The sequence below is a fragment of the Empidonax traillii genome, unplaced genomic scaffold (assembly GCF_003031625.1).
Source record: "Empidonax traillii isolate 1590-97213 ecotype Southwest subspecies unplaced genomic scaffold, ASM303162v1 scaffold545:size423049, whole genome shotgun sequence".
In the NCBI taxonomy this organism is placed as follows: Eukaryota; Metazoa; Chordata; class Aves; order Passeriformes; family Tyrannidae; genus Empidonax; species Empidonax traillii.
The window spans coordinates 364422-385792 of NW_020955738.1; the positions used below are offsets into that span (position 1 = coordinate 364422).

The 21371-nt window shown below is 34.2% G+C and overlaps 1 protein-coding gene across 1 annotated transcript in view; it reads right to left on the reverse strand.

The window, feature by feature from the left end:
- The window catches only part of TBC1D19 (TBC1 domain family member 19), a 44473-nt gene that overhangs the window by 1560 nt on the left and 21542 nt on the right, over positions 1 to 21371 (reverse strand). Inside the window, exons 10-19 of the mRNA XM_027897528.1 lie at positions 20915 to 20953; positions 18357 to 18469; positions 12903 to 12977; positions 12384 to 12446; positions 8461 to 8545; positions 6132 to 6176; positions 4991 to 5023; positions 2775 to 2884; positions 1472 to 1563; positions 680 to 795 (exon numbers count right to left, since the gene is read on the reverse strand). Coding sequence (XP_027753329.1) covers positions 680 to 795; positions 1472 to 1563; positions 2775 to 2884; positions 4991 to 5023; positions 6132 to 6176; positions 8461 to 8545; positions 12384 to 12446; positions 12903 to 12977; positions 18357 to 18469; positions 20915 to 20953 — 771 coding nt within the window. The remainder of the gene's footprint in view (positions 1 to 679; positions 796 to 1471; positions 1564 to 2774; positions 2885 to 4990; positions 5024 to 6131; positions 6177 to 8460; positions 8546 to 12383; positions 12447 to 12902; positions 12978 to 18356; positions 18470 to 20914; positions 20954 to 21371) is intronic.

Consider the following 21371-nt stretch of genomic DNA (forward strand, 5'->3'; position numbering starts at 1 on the left):
GTTTGAGCTTCTTTGGCCACTCTTAGACAAAAAAACCACAACATTCCTTCAGAAAACTGAGTGAAAATGCTTGAGTTTAAGATTACTAGCTTTTGCTTAAAAGGACAAGCTGTGTTATACATACAAATGGAACCAAACCCTTTTCTCTTCTATTCAACTATTTCATATTTAAAAACTGACCCCACTGAAGATACATGTCTTCTTTAAAATGACCATCTTAAACCTTCATATTTATGAGGGCATTATTTAAGTATAAAACTTTCAAAGTCTCTTAAAAGATACCACTTCAAAGGAAGAAATCATCCAGCAAAATCAGAGGGACTCCCAGTCACTTAAAGTACTGAAGTAGTAGTTGTCATAAACGAGTAACATGAATCTTGTATTTTGTGAAAGGTGATGAACTCATTTACCAAAACCACTGAAGAACATCCTATGTTCTGCTCAGAGACCAATAAGCATTTTTTAAGTGTTACTAAAAAAAAAAAAAAAAAACACTACCTCACATATTTTTAGTTAGAGATGCAGTATTTATGCAATTCTGGTTTTCTAGAAGTATGTTCTTTGACATGTATGTCATCTGCTTTCAGCATTCAAAGAGCTTTTTTCTTCATTGAAGCTAACATGTATCCGCCTCACATTCACCCAGATTTAAAATGTTTTGTAAAAATAATTCCATTACCAGCAAGAATTTCTAGAGAATTGTATCCCAGGATTCTGTCCCACAGAAGCAAGAGCTGATCTGTAGCTAAATAACCAGAAAATGCCCGTACCATCCATTTAAATGAAATTCGTAGCCTGCAGACAAGGGATAAACAAAGGTTATTATATTTCTGCCTCCCATATGATCAGACAGATCCTCTATAAATTGAAAACATTTCATTATCCTCTTGCATTTCTCTTCCAGGAAGAACAGCCATTTTTTCTTGCATTAATAATCAATATTTTAATTTGCAACAGCCATCATAAAGCTAATATTTAGCACCTCAGTTGATAAAGTACTACCATCTTTCCCATTACGTTCTGATCAAACAATCACATTAGAGTGATCCTCAATGTTTCATCCTTTCTGCTATTATGCTATTAAAATGGATACCAATTATGACAAAGAGGTTTTCAGGTTCTATTGCACTTGGTGCTATGAACGCTCTTGCTTTCTGGTACCTTCTCCTGTAACTAACACACCTCTGTGTCTTCTGTCCCCTAGGAAATAAGTCACTTAGTTCCATCAGGTCTGGCATGAATTACTGAAACTTAGCTGAATAATGCAGCATTTGTCTTAGAGCAGTTCTCTTTTTCAAATGCACAAAGCACAGATACACAACGGACTCCAGCTGACTTGCAAGGAAAAATGGCAAGCTGATGTTCACACCTTTGAATAATTTCCCATAGATCTTAAATTAAATACCACAGAACAGCATTTTCAGAACAGTGAATCTGCAACATTTGTCACAAGTCAGGAAGAAGTACTTACGGCTGAGCCCCAATTTCTCGGAGGTGATAAAAGAGCTGGGGCAGATGGGTTTGTAGAAGAGTCTCAAAAAGCAAACACAATGATACAATGCCCTAAAGAAACAAGCATAAAGAAATAATACTGACACTCATCCTGTCAAATCCAAGAAAACATGATCAGCAGGTAGGTATGCATGAATTTTTAATTCAAACAACAGAACGCTATTAATGATGTAACATTCAGCTCAGGTAAGAAAGGCCCAAGCAGCTCCAACACCTTCAGCCACTAAAGCTTTGCTCCTACAATTCTATCAGCAACATCATATGTTCTGATAGTCTCTTTCAGCTCCAAGTTACTTATCATTTTGTATGTCAGGATGTAAGTACTTAGTGGGTTATTAAAATATGACTGACTTGAAATATTTCCACTTTGATGAAACAGACCTCAGTTGCACTATAAAACAGAGGGTGTGAGAAAAAGTATCTCTGATGACTACAATAAAACAGCAATGGGGATAACTACAAAAAAGTTATAATTTAACCACATTTTAAAATTTCTTTTTAAAATTACCACGTAAATGAACAGATCCTATTTGACCTGTTTCCTTGCTATTAATGATGGATAGTGGAGTACATAGCCTTGAAATGATATAGCAAGGAAAGGATTTTCTTTTAACCGGGAAATGTTTTCAAAAAGCAATATACTCTTCTGCGCTTTTTGAAGGAAACAAATATTTGCTAGGTTTTATTCTTCAGAAATTGAAGATAAGCCAATTTCTACAACTGTCTTACATTCAGGACAGCAGGACCTGATCATAAACAGAAAATAAATTATCTAAATTCATCTACTAGTGCTAAAAAGGATGTGCCATCACAACATGATACTTCGCTAAGCAAACACACATTAACTTGATATCACTGAAACAATATCTGTATACATATATTTTAGTCCCTCTCCCCCAAACAATACTTCATTGTGCACTTACATGTCATTAATGAAACTGAGTATGCATTTTGTGACTCCTTGAACTGAGAAACCTATTACATTAAAACACTCGACTCTTATAAAAGACCCCACACGCTCATAAAATGAGAACTTAATATTTTAATAAGGTACATGATATTCTATTGCAAAGAGTAACATGGACATAAAAAACAACAATATCCAAACTGGAATTACCTAATAATTTTCCCAAACACACCTGAAATATTTTATTATATTTAAAAGAATACATTTCAATCGCACAGAAAACCATGCTACTGTATATTATTGTTCTGTAGTAAACAGAATATCAAGTGAGTGGTTTAATTCCTAATGAACTTACAGAGGGATGAGAAGAGATGGAATGGAGTCTGAAGAAAAAACGCACATACATCTCACGGAATATCTGATACAATTTGGAAGGTTCATGGTACAGAAAACAAAGTGGAGCAACTGAAAGGATAAAAGAATTATAATTGACTCAACACTGTAAACTGCTAAAAGAGTTCAATGATTAAGTGCATGAAGTATGAGGAAAAACCAAGTAATTTACAGTAGCACAATTTACAAAAACAATACTAAACCAGTTACTGAGGAAGACTGTTATAGAATAGTTCTATCTTTTAATGTAAAAAGTAAAGAAAGGGAGAGTGATACATTCTAGGTTATATATATATTTCAAGAATCTAAACTAATAAGAACTGCTTACTACAGTGCTGGTTTCTCTGGGGTGTAGGGCAATAGGACTTTAAACAGTGCAAATTTTTGATTCAACTGTCTATAATTTCCAATATGCCCAGGGGTTAGTGACCAGCTCCTTACTTCACTTGTAAGTGCTTGAAGACAGATGTTGTGAAAATGAAACCAAAAAGCTTCTGGTTGCCACAATAACATCACGTAAGTATGACAAACTGATAGGACCTGTTTATTTCTTACAAGATCTGTAAAGCACAGACATTTGGTGGTCTAATGTTTAGAAGTCTTTTAGTAAAGTAGCAGATCTCAGCCTTTTGTTGTTTTGTAAAAGTCCAGCATATAGATAAATATGTTATATGTACATGCTGCACAAACACAGCCAGTTCCATCAGATGATACTCCATTCACTCAATGCATTTTCAGAGACAGTTGTCCTTACACATTTTTGTGAACAGCCTTTTTATCTGTTCACTCACCATGCTGACTGCTTCATTTTACAGGTGCATTCATTTTGGATGACAGCTTACATTTTAACACACTCATAGTCTCTATCTCTACATTCACCTTCCCTTCCAGTTTTATTTACAGAGGCTGGGGATATGGATACATTTGTCTGCATATGTATGTATACATATGCACATACATATATGTACATTTATATATATATATGTATGGATATATGCATGTGTGAATTTATTTTCATATCTATGTATCAGAGAAGGTGGCTTAATGAAAAAAATGGTGTCTGTGTATGAGAGGTGGGGTGCTAAGGAAGGGTGAGATGTTCACAGAAATGTGTATTTACATAGGGTAAAAAAAGCAGAGGGTGTTACCAGTGTTTATGTTTTTAATGATTGAAGATGGAGGTGGAAGACTTGGCAGTGTGCATATGTACACAAAGGTCAGGAGGGTAACAGAACAGCCTCTGACAGCTGGCACCCCACAAATGTATGCATGCAAACAGGAAAAAAGGTATAGGATTTACATAAGGACCCAGATACTTTCTCATAAAGAAGCACAACATGGAATACAGAGGATGCTGTGCTTGGTCCCAGCCACTGTACCCACAGCCTGGAGTTACTGTGTTCCTGCTGCCTTGCTTTTCAGCCTCCCTCCTTCTCATAACCAGCATGTTCTGAGCCCTTGCAAAGAGCAAGAACAGGAGGGAGAGAGGAAAATTTGGAAGATGTTGTTCTCAAGGGCAGAGTCAAATCCAAACATTTTGAAAAGTGGTTCACACAGAATAAGTGAAAGCCTCCTAGTGAGTCCCTAAGGAGGAGTTTGTAACTAAAATGTTCATTACTTCAAAGACTTTAGATTCCCTAATCAGGTTCAAATTTGCATTTCATATTTAAATTGTGTAATTTAATGATTGTGTGATCATGAAACTTATTAGTAGCAAAATATAGCATTTTAAAATACAGCATTTTAAGCATAATCTTTAAATCTGCTTGCCCTGTGATGCCACAAACAACTTTGATAAATCAAAAGAAAAAATGAAAAACAAAGACAACTAGTCTCACATTGTTGGAGTGCATCTCAGTAGCTGCCTTGTAATATCTGAAACCACGGGCATTTTTCTGCTTTTTTCCTAAAAATCTTGTTGATATTTGTGCTTTCCTCTGTGCAGTAAAGAAGCAACCATTCTATTACGCAATGCTGTTTTAATGCCTTTCGTAGGCAAATGGATACAGCAACAGGCCTTTCACATAATTCATGTTTTCACAAACTATCAACTTTCTATATAAAAAGAAACATGAAATAACACATACAAGTTTAAAAGTTGCAGAAAAGTACTTACAGCTTTAAACTGCAATATGATAAAAAGCAATCCCGAGGTTTTAGTTTATGAGTCACACTTACCATACATAGAAAAGCCATGAAAAGGAATTACACCTACAAAACAAAAATACTTATTTTTTTGTTCTTTTATAGTCCTTTTTATGAATACAAAAAGAATCCCCCCCCTCTGAGTTATTAAATTCCATTCTTCCTACCGGAAGAATAAAATATTTCCTTGTTATGGCACCTGCATAGATCACACTCTTGAAATATTCTAGTACAGTATCACTTACTTCAGTACAACCAGTTACATGCTTAAACACAAGCTATAGTTCCTAGAAAGCTCAGTTTCCATGAAGTTGTTACATAAGAGCTTTGCCAATATCAGAACCTAATTTCAGATAAATGACAACCCGTAAATGCCATTCAATGACCACAGCAGAGCAGGAAAAAAAAGGAGGCCAAGACCTCCAGTAATTCATGTAGCACTCAGATAAAACATTTACAGCACTTGGCAGCTGCAGCACAACAGCTCTCTCCTCCTTTCCAGCTGCTTTTAGCTCCCATTCACTAGTTTTTATATAGGACTAGTAAGAGGAAGCTGCTTTGACAAAAGGTAAGACAAGGCCAGAGACACAGACTTAAGATTGGTGACACAAGGCCCTGAAAGCAAGAGCAAAGACCTTGAACTGGAAATACAAATGCAGTGCAAGACCAGGGAAAGGATTCAATAGACAGCGATTAAAACGGTCAAAGAGCTGGAAGAAACAATTTTAATAACTGCAGTTACAACAACAACAACGATACTAACTTAAAATTACATAGATTAGTTATGTCTGAATTTTTAATATGAACACACATTTCAAAAGGACAAGGCTTTAGGGTGTAGTTTGTTGAGTACTGAAAAGCTGGGAGGTCAACCAATGTCAGCATGTATCATTCAGATCCTCTTAAGTGGTGATACAAGACTGGAATACAAGCTGTTGCACCATGACTTGTTTTCCTTCTCCTCCCCCCACACAGACAAACTCTGTGACTACTAACAGCAGGCTGAATGTGGATTAGGAGCAGCTTCAGTCCAGCTTACTCCTTTAAATTAATGAATTTCACAGAGTAACAGTAAAACATGACATGTGAAAGAGAGAAAAGTTATCATGTATTTGAGAAAAAATTTTGTATCTTTACAATCTACCACTAGAGGAGGCAATAGTACAATTCATACCATTTGGAGGATAGAAAACAGCATACTCTTCCATTCCAAGTTTTCCTGTTAACCATCAAACCACAAAGAAAATGTGATTAAGCAGTTAAAAAGTGTAAAGATTTAAATTTTTTAAGTAGATTCTAAGTTACAATTACACAAAAAATAACTAATTACATAATGGATCATCTGATATTGTATAAAATAAGCAAGCAATGCAATAGGCAGGTATAGTGTCAGATATAAAACTGAAATGCAGCACCAATAAAGAAGGATGACAAAACAACAAAAACAACAAAATAGAGGAGGAAAATTTCAGCAATGCTGTTCCACAGAGATTTTATTTGAATGTGTTTTAGGAGCTCTAAAGGTGTTTGCTGCAGACCTTGAAGACGGCAAAACTCTGTGAGGGGATAAGGTTAAGGGCAGAGTGACCTAGGGACAGGAAAAGCATTTAAACAGATACAAACACAGATAAAAAATACTCAAGGCTTCATTAAGCCTGCAAGAGAGAGGAAGATGAATGGCACGGTTCTGACAGATCTAAGAAAATATTTAAGTAATCTGTTGGATACAAAAGACTAATTAAGTCTTTTAATTCTAATTAAGAAAATCACAGATCAGATAGACTGACCATATAACTTCTTACCTTCCCTGAAAAACGAACACGTTGTATTATTAAACCATATTTTAAGTATAGAACCTAATAATCAAAAATATATTATTTAAAAATAATTTATTTATAAATATAAAGGTGTTATTATGCATAATTGTTATAATTAAAACATAATAATTTTAGTTTTAAAATGAGAAAATTAATCTAGAAAATGTAATCAGTTACGTGAAAATTTATGGAATAATCAGAGATCCTTTAGATCTCTGTATATTCTGTTCACTCTATACAGAAGAATTTAGCATAGGGAACTTTTTTCAGGTTCAATGGAATCTGGACTTTGTTATTTTCCTGCAGCATGAATTGACTAAATTAAAATCAAAATTAACCTGCGAAACTCTTTATGTAAATAAAATCAAGTACTTCCCAATTATAGAAATGAGTTGTTTCATTAAAAATATTTTCTCCTTTTCCTTTCAATAGTTTGCTTGCTGAGCAGTCAGGAGTTATAATCTGGAGGGAGAGTATTTTTAGCAAGCACATCCCTTGGAAAATTAGCCAAAAATAGGACCTATAAGCCTTTTGGATTTACACTGCACAGATTTAAATATCAGCAACTTCGTTCCCCAGATTTGTCTAGGAATAAAAAGGATGTTCCCCATAGCTGTGTTTCTGGGCTGCCATGGCTCTGTGTCTGAAGTGAGATATGGGACCCCCCGCTGTTCTGCTCTCAGGTGAGCCATTTGCTCATTTCCAGAAGCACGTAAAGGAAACTCCCTAATTCAGTTAAAGAGAGAGAAAACACCCAAAAGCAATAAAGAAGGAATTAAAAGATTAGAAAACAAACATTACCTCTAGTGACTTAATAAGAGGAAAACTGTCAGCAGAGGTCCTGCTCAAAATAAGTACTTGGAAATCACATTTGGCTCAATACAAAGGCACCAGGGACCAAGAAAGAAAACGGGAATGTAGAAGGTAAAGGTACATGGCAAAAAAAATGACTGGATTACTGCATGACTCAAGAATGAAAGAAAAATTAGGAACCTCTGGGTAAAGTCAAGGCAGGTGAGGCTCTAAGAAGCATGGAAACAAGTCCAAAGGTATGGCATCAGAATTTGGCAGAGAACGCAAGTGGGCTGAACCAATAAATTTAAGATTGTTAAGAAAAATAATAACCTAAGCCAAAGAACATATAAAAATCAGCTAACACTCTGAAGATGTCATGCTTTTTAAAAAAAATCAGTTTTAAGTATGCTTGATAAAGCTCTACTCTCCCACACCTTTGAACAGAGCCCACAGTTCTCCAGCAACATGTTCTGCTCCTGTCTACAAATATCTGCAAAACTCACTGCTTTGGGAAGATGACATTCTAAAACCACTTCCAGTTGCAAGATTTACTGAAGTTGCACAGTACAACACTGTATATTTAAATTTCTGGCTCTAATGAAGACTGATGTCGTCAAGATTTTACCATAGTTGTGTGTTTCACTTCTTTGGTAAAACACTGCAGAATTATACACAGAAAACTGCAGTATTGCAATCCGACCTTTATCTGATCAGCTTCTGAACTGTCATAATAGAATCTGTGCAGAAGTCAACTGGATACACTGAAGTTTTATTAACATTCTTTTATATGGAGTCTACGAGGTGTAATGAACGCAAAGCAAATTCACATATTGTATAATTGCAGCAGCCAACAAAAATCTACATGATCTCTCTTAAAACAACTCCTTTTACCTTGTATGTATGATTTGGGTGGAGTGGCACTACTGTAAGTAAAGTGTTCCAAGACAGATGTATCTCGGGAAAAACAGAGTAATACCTGTAAAAAAGACAGAATATGAAAGTCAGCCGACTTACTGAATCAACAAAGCAGTGTCAAACAAATTTAAGGACCTGCCCTACCTGGCACCTATTAGATGCTGTTGAAGAGAGCCAATTAGGTTGAAAGTTCTTAATCAGCTTAGTTTATTTTGCTGTTCAAATTTCCAGGCTCACTTTAAACTTGCTATGATGTTACCTTCACATTCATTTGTTGTCAGTCAAATATTCTCCAACCCTCCTCTTCTTCCCCTCTCAGCAAACGTGTATCCCCTTCTGTCACAACACTGGTGACACTGTGTGTAACTGGGTGCTTTGATGTCTGATAGACTGATTTTTTTATTCAGTTACTATGACCTGGGGAAGTCCCAGTAAGTGAATAAGTAAATGAACCATTTCCATTCTTGCACGTGTGCAGTTCCAGAAGGCTGATCATTTGCTTTCATTCCCAGGATCTTTACAGAATGGTTGCAAGAAATTCAGCTCTTTCAAAAAGTACAGATAATAATGTTCACCTTGTACCCCAAAGGTCTGAAATGCACACTGTATTCTGTAAAGTCGATTTGTGGGTTTTATTATTTACACAAATGAAAAATCCAGTATTCACAGCAACTGAGTATAAAATTAAATAGTAAAAGCATTCATAGAAAAAAATAATAATAAGGAATCTCATCCTATCTGGAGTTGTAAAAAATGTGATAAGTAGTATTGTATTTTAAAATCTTCATGTTTTCATGCACCAAAAGGTGCACTATCAAAAATGTACACAAGAGGGCAGACGTAAGGCAGACTTCAACTTGCTGCTGACTTTCGCACACCTGAATCCCTCTGCTCTTGCAGGTTTTAAGAGTTTGTTTCAACGGTAGTTGAGGTGCAAACGGTGGAAAGGTTTTAGATGGTGTTTCACTACTTAATTTATCGAGAATAAAAATGAATTGATTTTTCCTTCCTAGTAATTACTGCAAAAATCTTCCAGATATCAGCATTTGTCAAAAGGAAACATGCAAAATTAAACTTCTGAACATTATTGCTTTTTTAACTTTTTTATGAAAAGCTGGTTGTATTTGGAGACTTTTTCTGTTTTTGAACCTTAAAACTATTTCTCAGATACAAACATCTTATAAAAAATAAACAGTTTCTTTATCTCAAGCAGTTTAAGCTAAATATTATTTTGTGCAATACAAAATCATTTTCATAGCTGCCAAATATCGCTGACAATAACAATACACAGGCAAATGTAATTCTCTGTGTATGTTAACTGAGGTGAAAAAAAAAACTAATCTGAAAAGGACATAAATTATATTCTCTCACAGGGGAAAGAATGTAACCTTAATTTGAGGCCCCCTTTTTTTGGAATACAGTGTCTAGTACCACTATCTGGAAGTCTTTAAATTAAGACTATGCATCTTTATAAGAGGTAGACTCTAGCTCAAACAGAAGTTATGACTATATCTAAAAACTGCTGGGTGAGGTTCTTTGTATTATTATGTATTCATTATGCAGGATGTAAGACTAAAGTATTCAAATTGAACCTCTGGCCTGAAATAATGAATTTACAAACATATTAATCCATGTATTATTTTTGGCATTAAAAAATTGATAGTGCTAAACAAAACAATGACACAAACCCTGTTTCAAGTACAGAAATGTTTAGCAAACTATTGGACATTTATAATCAAAAATGAACAGAAACCAAATTAATTCAAATCACTAACAGAAAGAAACAAAAACAAAGCCAAAGCTCTTATAAAAAAGAAATTACTTTATTAAAAGTAACTATTTTATTTCAGTAATAAAACCATGTAAACGTCAGGGTAAAGAAAGCAAAATTATTAAAGGAAATAAATTACATAATTTCAGTGTTCTTCCTGAAAAGGACTGCATGCTGCTAAAGAGGTACCAATAATCCAATGAAATACTCTCATCTTTATTTTCAGCATAAATTTTCTTGTTTAGATGGATGTTTTATCTGCTAAGCAACACACAGCCCACTATGCTCAGTGACTTGGAAAATTCAGAGTCATGGAAAAATATCCATAAAACCAGTGCAAAATGTATCTGGTTTAAACTAAAATTTTCATTACCTTTTTTATTTAGCCAATATTTAATTCCAGTTATCGTATTAAATTGATAAATAATATCCCATATCAGAATGACTCATACTGCAGAATTTTTCCAGGGGATATCGAACAAAATAATTTGGCAGCAAAGCATTTGCAAATTAGGTTGGAAGAGGAAATTATCAAGGAAAACGGACAGCTTTCTACTAGAGAAGAATCTGAAGAATACCATGAAGTAGCAAAAAAACCTAAAGCAACAAATAATTAGAAGTTTGAGATATTCTTTGCCTGAAAGCCTAGCAGTAAAACGAGCCACATAATTTTTGGTGACTCTCCTTCAAATTACTAAAGATAGTTTAGTCTCTTTTATGATTTTCATTCTGTAGTCATTCTTTTAGTTAACAGTTATATAAAAAATTAAAACATTAAAATGTGCTATATACTGAGAATGATAAACAAAATCTACTTCTGATGGTCTTAAAACAAAAGTTTATATGGTATACCAGTTCATGTTCCTTCATAGTTTATAATTCTGTGTCCAGTGGAACTGTCAGTTAATGACTAATTAATATGCCTTAAAAGTCTACGTAACAAATGAACTAGGAATGAGATTTTCACGTCCCATGATGAAGACACAGTGTTACAATAATGAAGATTATCTTTGACCCTTAAATCAAGAAAAATTCCTACACATAAATATTCAAGTGAACTCAATATTTGAGTTGTCATTATGCAGTTTTCAAATTTTAATTCAGAAACAGATTTGAATACAGATCTTAATACTGTAACTATTTTAAGTTAAAAAGGTCTAATTTCACAAAGTTGTAGTTTTAAGTATTAATGTTAAAATGCTTATATGCTAAATTATATATAGACATGATAGAACAGTATGCTTAAATAGTACTGTATGTTTTTTATATCTGTATGGACTAAGAAGTATTAAGGACAATCTCTTGACTAGTTAAATAACTAGCAGTTTTACATATTCCCATCAAAGAAGAAATTATTTAGTTTCACATAGCTCTAAACCAAAAAAATAAGCAAGTCTAACTTAACAGACAGGACTAATGAAATCAAAAGCACTGTGGAAATGTTAAGTTTGCTGCATGACATTTATGTTGACACTGCAATCAACTACACATTAAGAGATTCATAGATGTAATCTCCTTCTATTTAAGGGCATCTAACAGGCAACAACAAAGATAATTCTTTACAAATTAGCTTGGTACCCCATTACTAGAAGCAGCTTTAGAATGGGAGTAATCCTAGAAGTAACCATACATATCACCACCTTATTCAGAATCAATTATTCAGAACCAAGGTCTTTAAATTAAAAATATGGCAATACAAGATCTTTTATACTTATTGCAATAGGTCACTTTAAAGCAATTTTTTTTAATGTCGAACACTGAATATATTTCTCAAGTATTAATTTCTCTGTATGCCACAGTTTTCATTCTTTTGTTTTTTTTTTTTTTGTTTTTCTTTTTATATTGCAAAGCTGGAAAGGGGAACAATATAGCTGACTTTGTATTTTCTTACTGCACTGGAAAGACATTTTGTAGGGTTCTTCACTGTAGGAGTTTTAGAAGCCTGTCCTGCTTAATCTATTTAAGAGTACAAGTTTGTTATTCAGAAGGGAAAGTATGTGTAATACAGCAAACAGGTGCATGTGTCCCACTGTACTCTGCCTACACAAAGGCAGTCCTCACTCCAAAGAAGGTACAATCCCACAGAACTGTATTTCCTAGCTTTTCTAACCAAAAAATAGTTACATACCTGATATAAATAGTCTTCAAATACAAAATAGTAGTCATCATTGCTTGCTGTCAGCTTTACATCCTGTAATTAAAAAAATACAGCAGTTTGAAGCCAGAAGGCCTCGCTTCAGACTCCCGTGGAGGCTAAACAACACAGTGGAAGAAGACAGTTTCACCACTGAATCATGAAACAACTGTAGTTAAGTTTATACTCCATATTTTAAAATTAAAAAACACGGTAATAACATGATGAAGTATTCAAAGTAAAAACTTGAAATGGAAGCTGTCATAACCCTGTTCTTTGTTTCTCACAAAACAAATCAAGGTACCATTTCTCTACAACTTAGAAGTTCAAATTAAACGTCTTCCACAAGAGACAACTCATGCAAAAGGACTGAGCTCACAATAAGTTCATACTAGTTCTTCTTACATTCCTTAAAACCAAACTATCTAATATTTTCCTTGTTAAAAAAACTCAACAAGATACCAGAGTGATGAGTATATAAATCATTCACTCACTGTTTAGTGAACTACTTACTTTGTAAATCAGGTTGTCCACTAAAAGGTTGTGCTGAATCACGTTTGACTTAAGCTGTTCATAATACAAGATATCCTAAAATTAAAAATATTACCATCATCAGTCTGAGATATGACTTTATATTTAAACTAACAAATTCAATTTTTAGGAATTGAAAAATAAAAAAGCTGAAAAAAAATCACTTCATATTTATGAAGCATTCTATCATATTTTATTCTAGTTTAAGCCCTAAGAATTAAGACTTCATTGAAATTCACAGAATATTCTTATTTGGAGGGACCCACAAGTGTCATCAAGTCCAACTGAAAAGTAAATGGCCCATATGGGGATTGAACCCACAACCTTATTAGCACCAGGCTCTAATCAGCTGAGCTAATCTCAGGATCCTGAGACACTGTAAAATAAGCTCCCCTTTAGTTAATTAATAAAATAAGAATGTGCAAAGATGAAATGATGAATATTTTAAAAAATCTTGTGAAGAGTACAAAGAACTCATATCTTTTTTAAACTCCAATTACTTTCTGAGTATCTATAGAACATAAACAAGGATGAATTGATGGGGAAGAATCAGAACACTTTTCTGCTTTTACTTATTCTATCCCTTTCTCCTTAGAATGAGCTTGAAAAGGAAAAAAAAGGAGAATTAAATATTGGCACTGTCGTCATTTATCTCCCAAATCCCTAAATACCTCACTGCCATTATGCCTACAATTGAATAACAGTTTCTGATGGATTTGAACTAACAGATAAATTAAATCAGCTGTCCTGAGGCTCCTTCCCACTTCTCAAAACTATTTGGAGTTCAAGGTATCTATATGGACATTACACAAACAGTTGTACATTCCAAGCTCTACATGTTTACTGCTGATTTCTTTGACAAATGGACAAGTATGAAGTAAGGATTTAAAGAACACATGGGAATTAAGATGAAATTTTGAGAGGGAGAGAATGGAAAAAAAACCGAAGTCTGATGAACATTTTAACTTTTTTTTATTAATCCAAAACTAAGAAGCAGTGTATCTAAGTGTTTCTAAGCAGTGTTTCTAAGCAGTATACACTTAGAAACTATTAGAATAAATATATTATTAAACTGTTAAGTTGAAATGAGGACAAAAGCAGTATTTATTAGGTACTATAAATATTAAGTATTTATTAAGTATGACTACCACAGGGAAGATTTTTTTTTGAGAAATAAAAAGGGGAGGTATAAATATTGTACTATTACTTCACAAAGGATCATAAATAAATATTTACTAAATGTAAATTATTTGCAGTATGAACATAACATTCTGTTCTTCAAAGCTACAGAGAATTATTGTAATATTAGAGTTGCAACTTTAAAGCATCAATACAGTGGTTTAATCAAGTGTAAAACTACCAAATCAATAATGTCTAAAGGCTTTTTTGCCATCTCAAATGATTCTCTATATTAAAACACAAGAAGCTAATAAAAAACCCCCAAAACAAACACCAACTAAAAAAACCCAAAACCAAACCAAAACCCGTGCCCAAGGGTTGGAACTAGATGACCTTTAAGGTCCCTTCCAACCCAAACCATTCTATGATTCTAAGATGAACAGAAAGGCAAGCTGTCTACCTGAACAAGAACTCAAGCAAAAATGTTTGAGAAACACATCAGAAATTACTGAAACGGGACTTGCAAAGCAAACACAATCATAACCATTCTAAGAATAAAGCTTTTAGCTCATCACTTGTCATTCAGTTCCTTTTAAATTGTGATGTGGGCTTGTGAATCATGCCAGGTTTTCAGCCACAGTGTGGCTACAAGAGGATCTTGCCCATGTGTCTTAATAAGACCAGAGGCTTGTGACTGATGATGTATTAATAAATTTATTCCTTAGATCTGAATCATAAACGTGATTGGTCACAGAATTACTTTCAGGACATAAGACTCTCTGGTGATCAGTCTCTCATTTACACATGGAAGAATATTTTAGGAGCCTCACTTAGGCTTCAAAAAAGATACAAATCTCCTTTTACTGTTTATTGGCTGCATTTGTTTCTCCAGATGAGATAACTAACTCACTACTAGCAGGTTTCAGGAGTGTCCAAAACCATGTTGTTACATTTCTTATGTTATTTAAAATGTTTTCACTTACAAAACCAAAATCTTATCATCTTCATCCAATTCATCATTTCTTTGTCTGCCAAATCTTCATATAACTTGGATTTGTAAACTTTTTCGCTTTTAAAGATGTATTATATTTGTATTATATTTTTATATATTTTGTTTTACTACACCTCCAAATCTTTCCAAATTGAAATAAAGTACACTTCAGGCTTGCAGTGACCAGCCCTCTTGACCTTACAAAACCACATCCCAAAATTTCACCCCAACACTTATACTGTACCCACTTGAGAGCTTAAGGGAGCTCAAAGTAGCTCACAAGCAAGAGAGAACAGCACCTTTCAGCAGAACCCAGCAAAGCTACTTTAAGCAGAATCTGGTGATTCACCTTCTTCGAAATGAAGGTTTGGATTACTCAGCAGCCTCTGTGGAGGCACAATCCACTTGTCTCATGTCATGAAATCCCTCACACTAGAGCTGCACTCTCACTGCTGAACTGTAGGCAGCTCATGAATCTATTTTAGTTCCCCTTGCCATGTGATTGCACTGTCTACACTTGCCTCTCAAATCTAATACAAGAAATGAGTGGGTGAAGCACAGAAATAGGAATATGAAGAAAGATTGACACTGGCGAGACCAGAAAGGAGACACTAAGATTTACAGGAATGGGATGAAGCCTAAAGAATGGCAACCAGCATTAATCAGGTGAGCTCTAGATTTTGAAACAGCAGCACCAGAAACAAGTAAAACATAAAAAATCTAATCAGATTATACAAAGAGAAAACAGATAAAAGAGTTAAAGAAGTCCATCCTGGTAAATCCTTGAGAAGGGTCCAAAACTTTTTCTCCTTTTACCAGAGATCTGTGAAATGTACTTGTAAAGTACATCCTTCTCCATTCAAAGATGATGACAGTGCATTAATACTGCTGGATTCTCTGCTTTTTGGATGGGGACTTTTGGGTACTGATCCTAATCTAAGAAACTCTTCTGATGAGGCACAGATATACATAATGCTCCCTCACCTATTTATTAAGTTTTTAAACCTCAAAAACTACATTCAGTAAAAGCTGTAAAGTAAAGGAAAGCATTACTAATTTTTGCATATTGGAATTTTCTGAATTAAGATTTGCAACCTATTAACTCAAAAAAAATACAGGGGAAAAGAAAAAGCCCAGCAGATAATGAACAAATTCTTTTCTAAACACTGTTTCAATAGCATGCAATGAACAAATAATCGTGAAATACTCCAAACAGAAGGACAAAAAAAAAAATTAAACAGATTCTCAGTAAGTGTGTGCCATCCATTTTACGCAATGATGCAGACATCCCACAGGAAATCATTGTGACTGTGTGATTCAAGATCATACGATAAAAATATATATGCAGCAAATTGGATTGTTTGCACAGACAATATTAACTGTGACACTGCTCACCTTTCCAATGTTTGTCTTTGCAACCTTACAAATGCTCTTTTAACACAGTTCCTCTAAAATGTACCATTACAAATGAAAACTAATAAACAATTCATTGTCAGGCAATGTGTTTCCGCATTTCTAAATAATCCTGCATAGAGAGCTCACAGTTTATCAGTTTTGCGATTATGATGCTGGATTGTCTATCATCCCTTGCCTGGTTGTATATTGGCTTTATACAGAGGCTGAGCTTTACTGAATAAAATTTTCCAAACAACAATATTGGATGCTAGCATACCAAACCCTAATAACGTTTTACATTAAAGAAAGCAAATTCACAGTTTGCGTGAGTTAGAAATTCACACAGCAAATAAACGTAATGTAGCCTAAACTGCAAATCAGAAATCTAACAGGCAAGAAATGACTGCAACCACACAATTCAACTCCAGCAGAGAAACTGTTCACAAGAGGTAGAGGAAAGAAGTGTTTGATATGAAATTCAGCAGATCATGCACATATTAAGCACATAGTAAAACCAACCATAAAATAGGCCTGAATTTTAAAAGGACGTAACAGTTTGGCTGACAAATACATTAACAGTAAGGCATAACTTGTTTCTCTTTAGAAAAGACAACCATAGAAAATTGCCCATGTGTATTTCAGGAAATGTATTTTCCCATAACAAGTCATGCTTTAAACTGAATATAGGATGAAAAATTTATCATTTTTCTGATTATTATCTTGACTTTCAGTAACCAAAACAGAATACCTGGTTTTTATTCAATTATTTCATTTTTCATGTTAAGATAAACATGCTTTTAAAACATGAAGCATTTAACCGAATATAAGCAGATGCTATGTAACCAGCAACAGTAATTTCACACCTGTAATGTTTTTGCTTTCAAAAAGATAAAGGCTTATAAAATTCAAACTATCACAGCTTAAATCTAGTCTTGAGCATCTTAAGTAAGAGGTATAGTATTTTATTATTATTTCAACATCTTTTACAAAAAAATTAGTATGTTATTTACTAGAAACAAAAGCCCATTTTATTTTTTCAAAAACAAATAAACTTAGTCTTTTAATACCAGTCCAAATAACTTGAAGTCCTTAGGTAAGATGTTAATGAGTAAGATTTACATTTGTTTCTAAGGGCAAGATCTTATGAGTGTACTATGTAGTTACCAATAAAACCCCCCAGAATCACAAGAAAATGGCTCCACCCTCAAAGGACATGAGACACTGCAAAATTCTCACATTTATCAGAAAATCTGCATGTTATTTTTTATTGATGCAATAAAAGCCTTGCATCAAAGTTTTCCCAGTTCTCCAAATATTTTAAATAGGGATTTAACTTTTTAAGGTATATTAGATATACTGACTACAGCATGGCTTCAGATACTGCAAAATTAATTGTTGAGGTCTTGCATCATCTATAAGGCACTATGAAAAACTGCTGCTGTACAAGGGAGTATGAAAACAACCCACATCTTCCAGCTCCTCTCTAAGTGTTTTTGATTGTACACATGCACTATATGCACTAATATATGAAGCAATTTATAAAATATGTGCATGCATATGATGAAAGGTTCAAACAACCAGGAAAAACTTATAACACATCTTCTTTTTATAAAAGTTGGCAAAAATAAGAGAGGTCTTCTTTCCAGGATTTTTTTCTTGCCTCCTTCTGAAAAAGTCAGCATCATATAAGAAAACCTCAGCAGCTAGTCAGCTCAACTGAATAATTTGTTCTACAGTATTTTGCTCATATATCTATTAAAAAACTAGGGAAGAGCCTACAGCACAGAGTTTTTTTACATCATAATATTTATCAGTTTCTGTGACAACTCAGTAGAGCATTTCTATTCTGGAAGAAGATGACTAGAAGATATGCACTTGCACTTTTGTGTTCTCACCTAGTCTTCATTTTTTACTCTCACTTTGTTCCTTACCTCTGGCTGATTAGAAATATTAAGAATGAGGGCCCACAGATCAGCTCGGAGTGCTGTTGGACATCCCTGTCGAACATATTGTTGAGCTGCAGCACTATCTTCCTCTGCTAAAACTGGAAGAAACAAAACAGGTAAAGAATTGAGATAGTGTAAGACTTCTTTCAAATACCTTAATTTTTAACTTTAAAAACTGGTTTACCATGCTGGAAGCATTAGCTAACAGGAAAACACCGAAAAGTTTGGTTACCACAATGTAATTAAGTAGTTCCTTGGGAAACAAGGCCATTGGTATTAATAAGCAAGGCTGTACTACCTTCTGTCATAAAACAGCACTTCAAATGTATCCATGATTATATCAAGGCTAGTTGCAGCTAGTAGGCATCACGCAGAACAAGCAGTCACACACAGTCACAAAATACTCCTGTTTAATTATGAGTGGTATGTCAGCTCAAATAAGAGACTGGCACTCACTCATTCTGGCTTTTCTGTGTCTCCCTTGTTTTCACGTCAACTATACAAGTATCTTCACAAGTAACTGTGGGGCAACAACTTTCCATTTCAGAGTGAACTGCCATGTCTTCTCATTAGTGGTATGCGTACTCTGGAGGATAAAGACCTTCTTTCTCAAAAGATTTTGGTTTTCCTTCATACTGACATAAAACAAATATTCTGCTGTTGACAGGTGTGCTTAGATGCGTCATTGTTGTGAAGCTTCAGGCTGCTCTGTCACAAGGGTCTCATACTGAATACAGGACTGTACGTACTGTAGGACAGACCGTCTCACTCCTTACTCAAATCTATACACTTGAGAGACATATATCTTTAGCTATTGTAATCTGGCAAAAGTGTTTCCCTCCAAGGCTATGTGATTCACTGCACCCTCATACCCAAAATGTCTTTTACAATAGAGCTGGGAGAAATTTCTACGATATTATCTAGACATCAGGTAGGTGTTGTACTGGTACTCAGAAGTTTCCAAATCCATATCCTCTGATTTTTCTGAAGTCTCTATGAAATAACTTGGTTTTCTAAATCTCAGTAAATTCAATATTCACAATACCTGTCCTGATGTGACTTAGAAGGAAGAGGTCTGGAATTAAAAATCTATGTAATTGTTTCTTGTCTTCTCTTAAATACTTCTCTTAAATCCTGAATAGACCAGTTTGCCAGTTTTCTGTTTAACCTGTGGAGTGCTAACACAAATGTTTTGTGATCCTTTGTTTCTAAATGAAGAGCAAAAATTAAAAACATTCCTACATTCTCCACAAGACTTTAGGAAGACTTTGGATGTGATTCATCTTGGTGTCCATGAGTGTTTGTCCTATTTTTTTTTCTGAGACAAAATATTAAAAAGTAGTTTTGCTCAGTATAACAAAGAAAAATCCTCAGACTTGGCAATACATCTAATATAAAAGCAAAATCATTACATCAGTGGCAAATAAACTCATAACTAACACCCATTAGAGCATGCAGCAGGACTCCCACTGAACGAACTGGGATTTCAGTTTATGGTCAAGACTTTTAACTTACGTTTTTACAAAATTCTGAGTCCTTGCATACAGAAAAACTAAGGCATTCTCTGTAATAGAGGTTGCTCTATACAGACAAGACATAAAAATAAGAACTACAATATGGGGTTGAAGGGATGGCTCGGGGAGTCCAGCAAGGGAATTTATTTGGAAGAATGGGAAAAGAACAGAGAGGTGGTACCTAATGAGTTGTTTAGAAAACTTACAATGAAGGACAGAAAGATGATCACAAAAGAAGACACCAGGAAGGTCACTCTTTTGTTAGTGAAACACATAAAAGAGGGAAGGGAGTGCTTCTGAGATGATATCCTTTCTCTTTTTCCTTTGTAGTGCTAATGTTTAGCAGGAATCACAACAGACAGTGAGAAACAAATATTGAGGATTCCAAGTATTCCTTGTATGTTTCTTCTATAAGCAAACCTAAGCTATTAAATTATTATTTTTTTTATCTTTTTCTTTCTTTCTTTTTTTTTTTTTTTGGGGGGGTAGGTTATTTCTTAACCTACTAAAACAAACCTGGAACCTTCTCAGAAAAAGCAGTATGCAGAGACAAATGAGTGAATTTTCCAGAGTGGCAAAGTATTGCAATACTCTGCAATTGCAAACAGTCATTAAAATACTCTGTTCTGACGCACAGGCATAAATCCCATTATGCTGATGAGAACTTTGTGTGCAGAGATGGGAGTCCACAGTATTTTCATTTTTAAATGAAATTCAGTAGCAGCATAAGTTAAGTTATCACCAAAAAGCTATGTCTCTGTGCTTCCCAATCCATTTTTAATGAAATATCTGCAGAGTTATTTATCTGGTAGCTACTGGTAGACTGCAAATGTTTGCTTTTCTGTCTCTGTCTAAATGACAACAGTATTAGTGACTGTATTATCTAAACTACAATGGTATTACTGACAATGCTTTGTGTTAGCCTGTCTAAATTCTTAAAATTCTAAAAGGTACATGGAAATTAAGACACAAATTGACTAATCACATTCCTAACTACTCAGTTTATTACAGATAAAAACAGATCCAAACCTTTCTGTCCAACACGTACATGTTCATTTTCAAAGAACTCTAGAAAATAAAGACACAGAGAAGAATGGCAAAAAATAAAATAAAAATAAAAGCTACTCCAGTTGGTGATGTATTTTATATTTTTATTACACACCATTAAATTCAGTTGATATGTACTGCTAACATCACTAAAAATTAACATGCACCACATCAAAGTACTCTTTCAAAATCTAAGAGGAAATAATACTACAGGATTATTTCTTGTCTGGAGGACACAAATATCAAAGTAGCCCTATACTACATGAACTTAGATTTTCAATTAGGTAAGTTTCCATTTAAAAAGAATAGTGATAACAATACTGAATCTATAGTGATTTCCATTTTTATATGGAAAGACCATTTTAAAACCTCTTATACAGGCATAGATGCATCCATGGTAAACCAATAGAAATTATGCACTATTTAAGCTACTGAATAT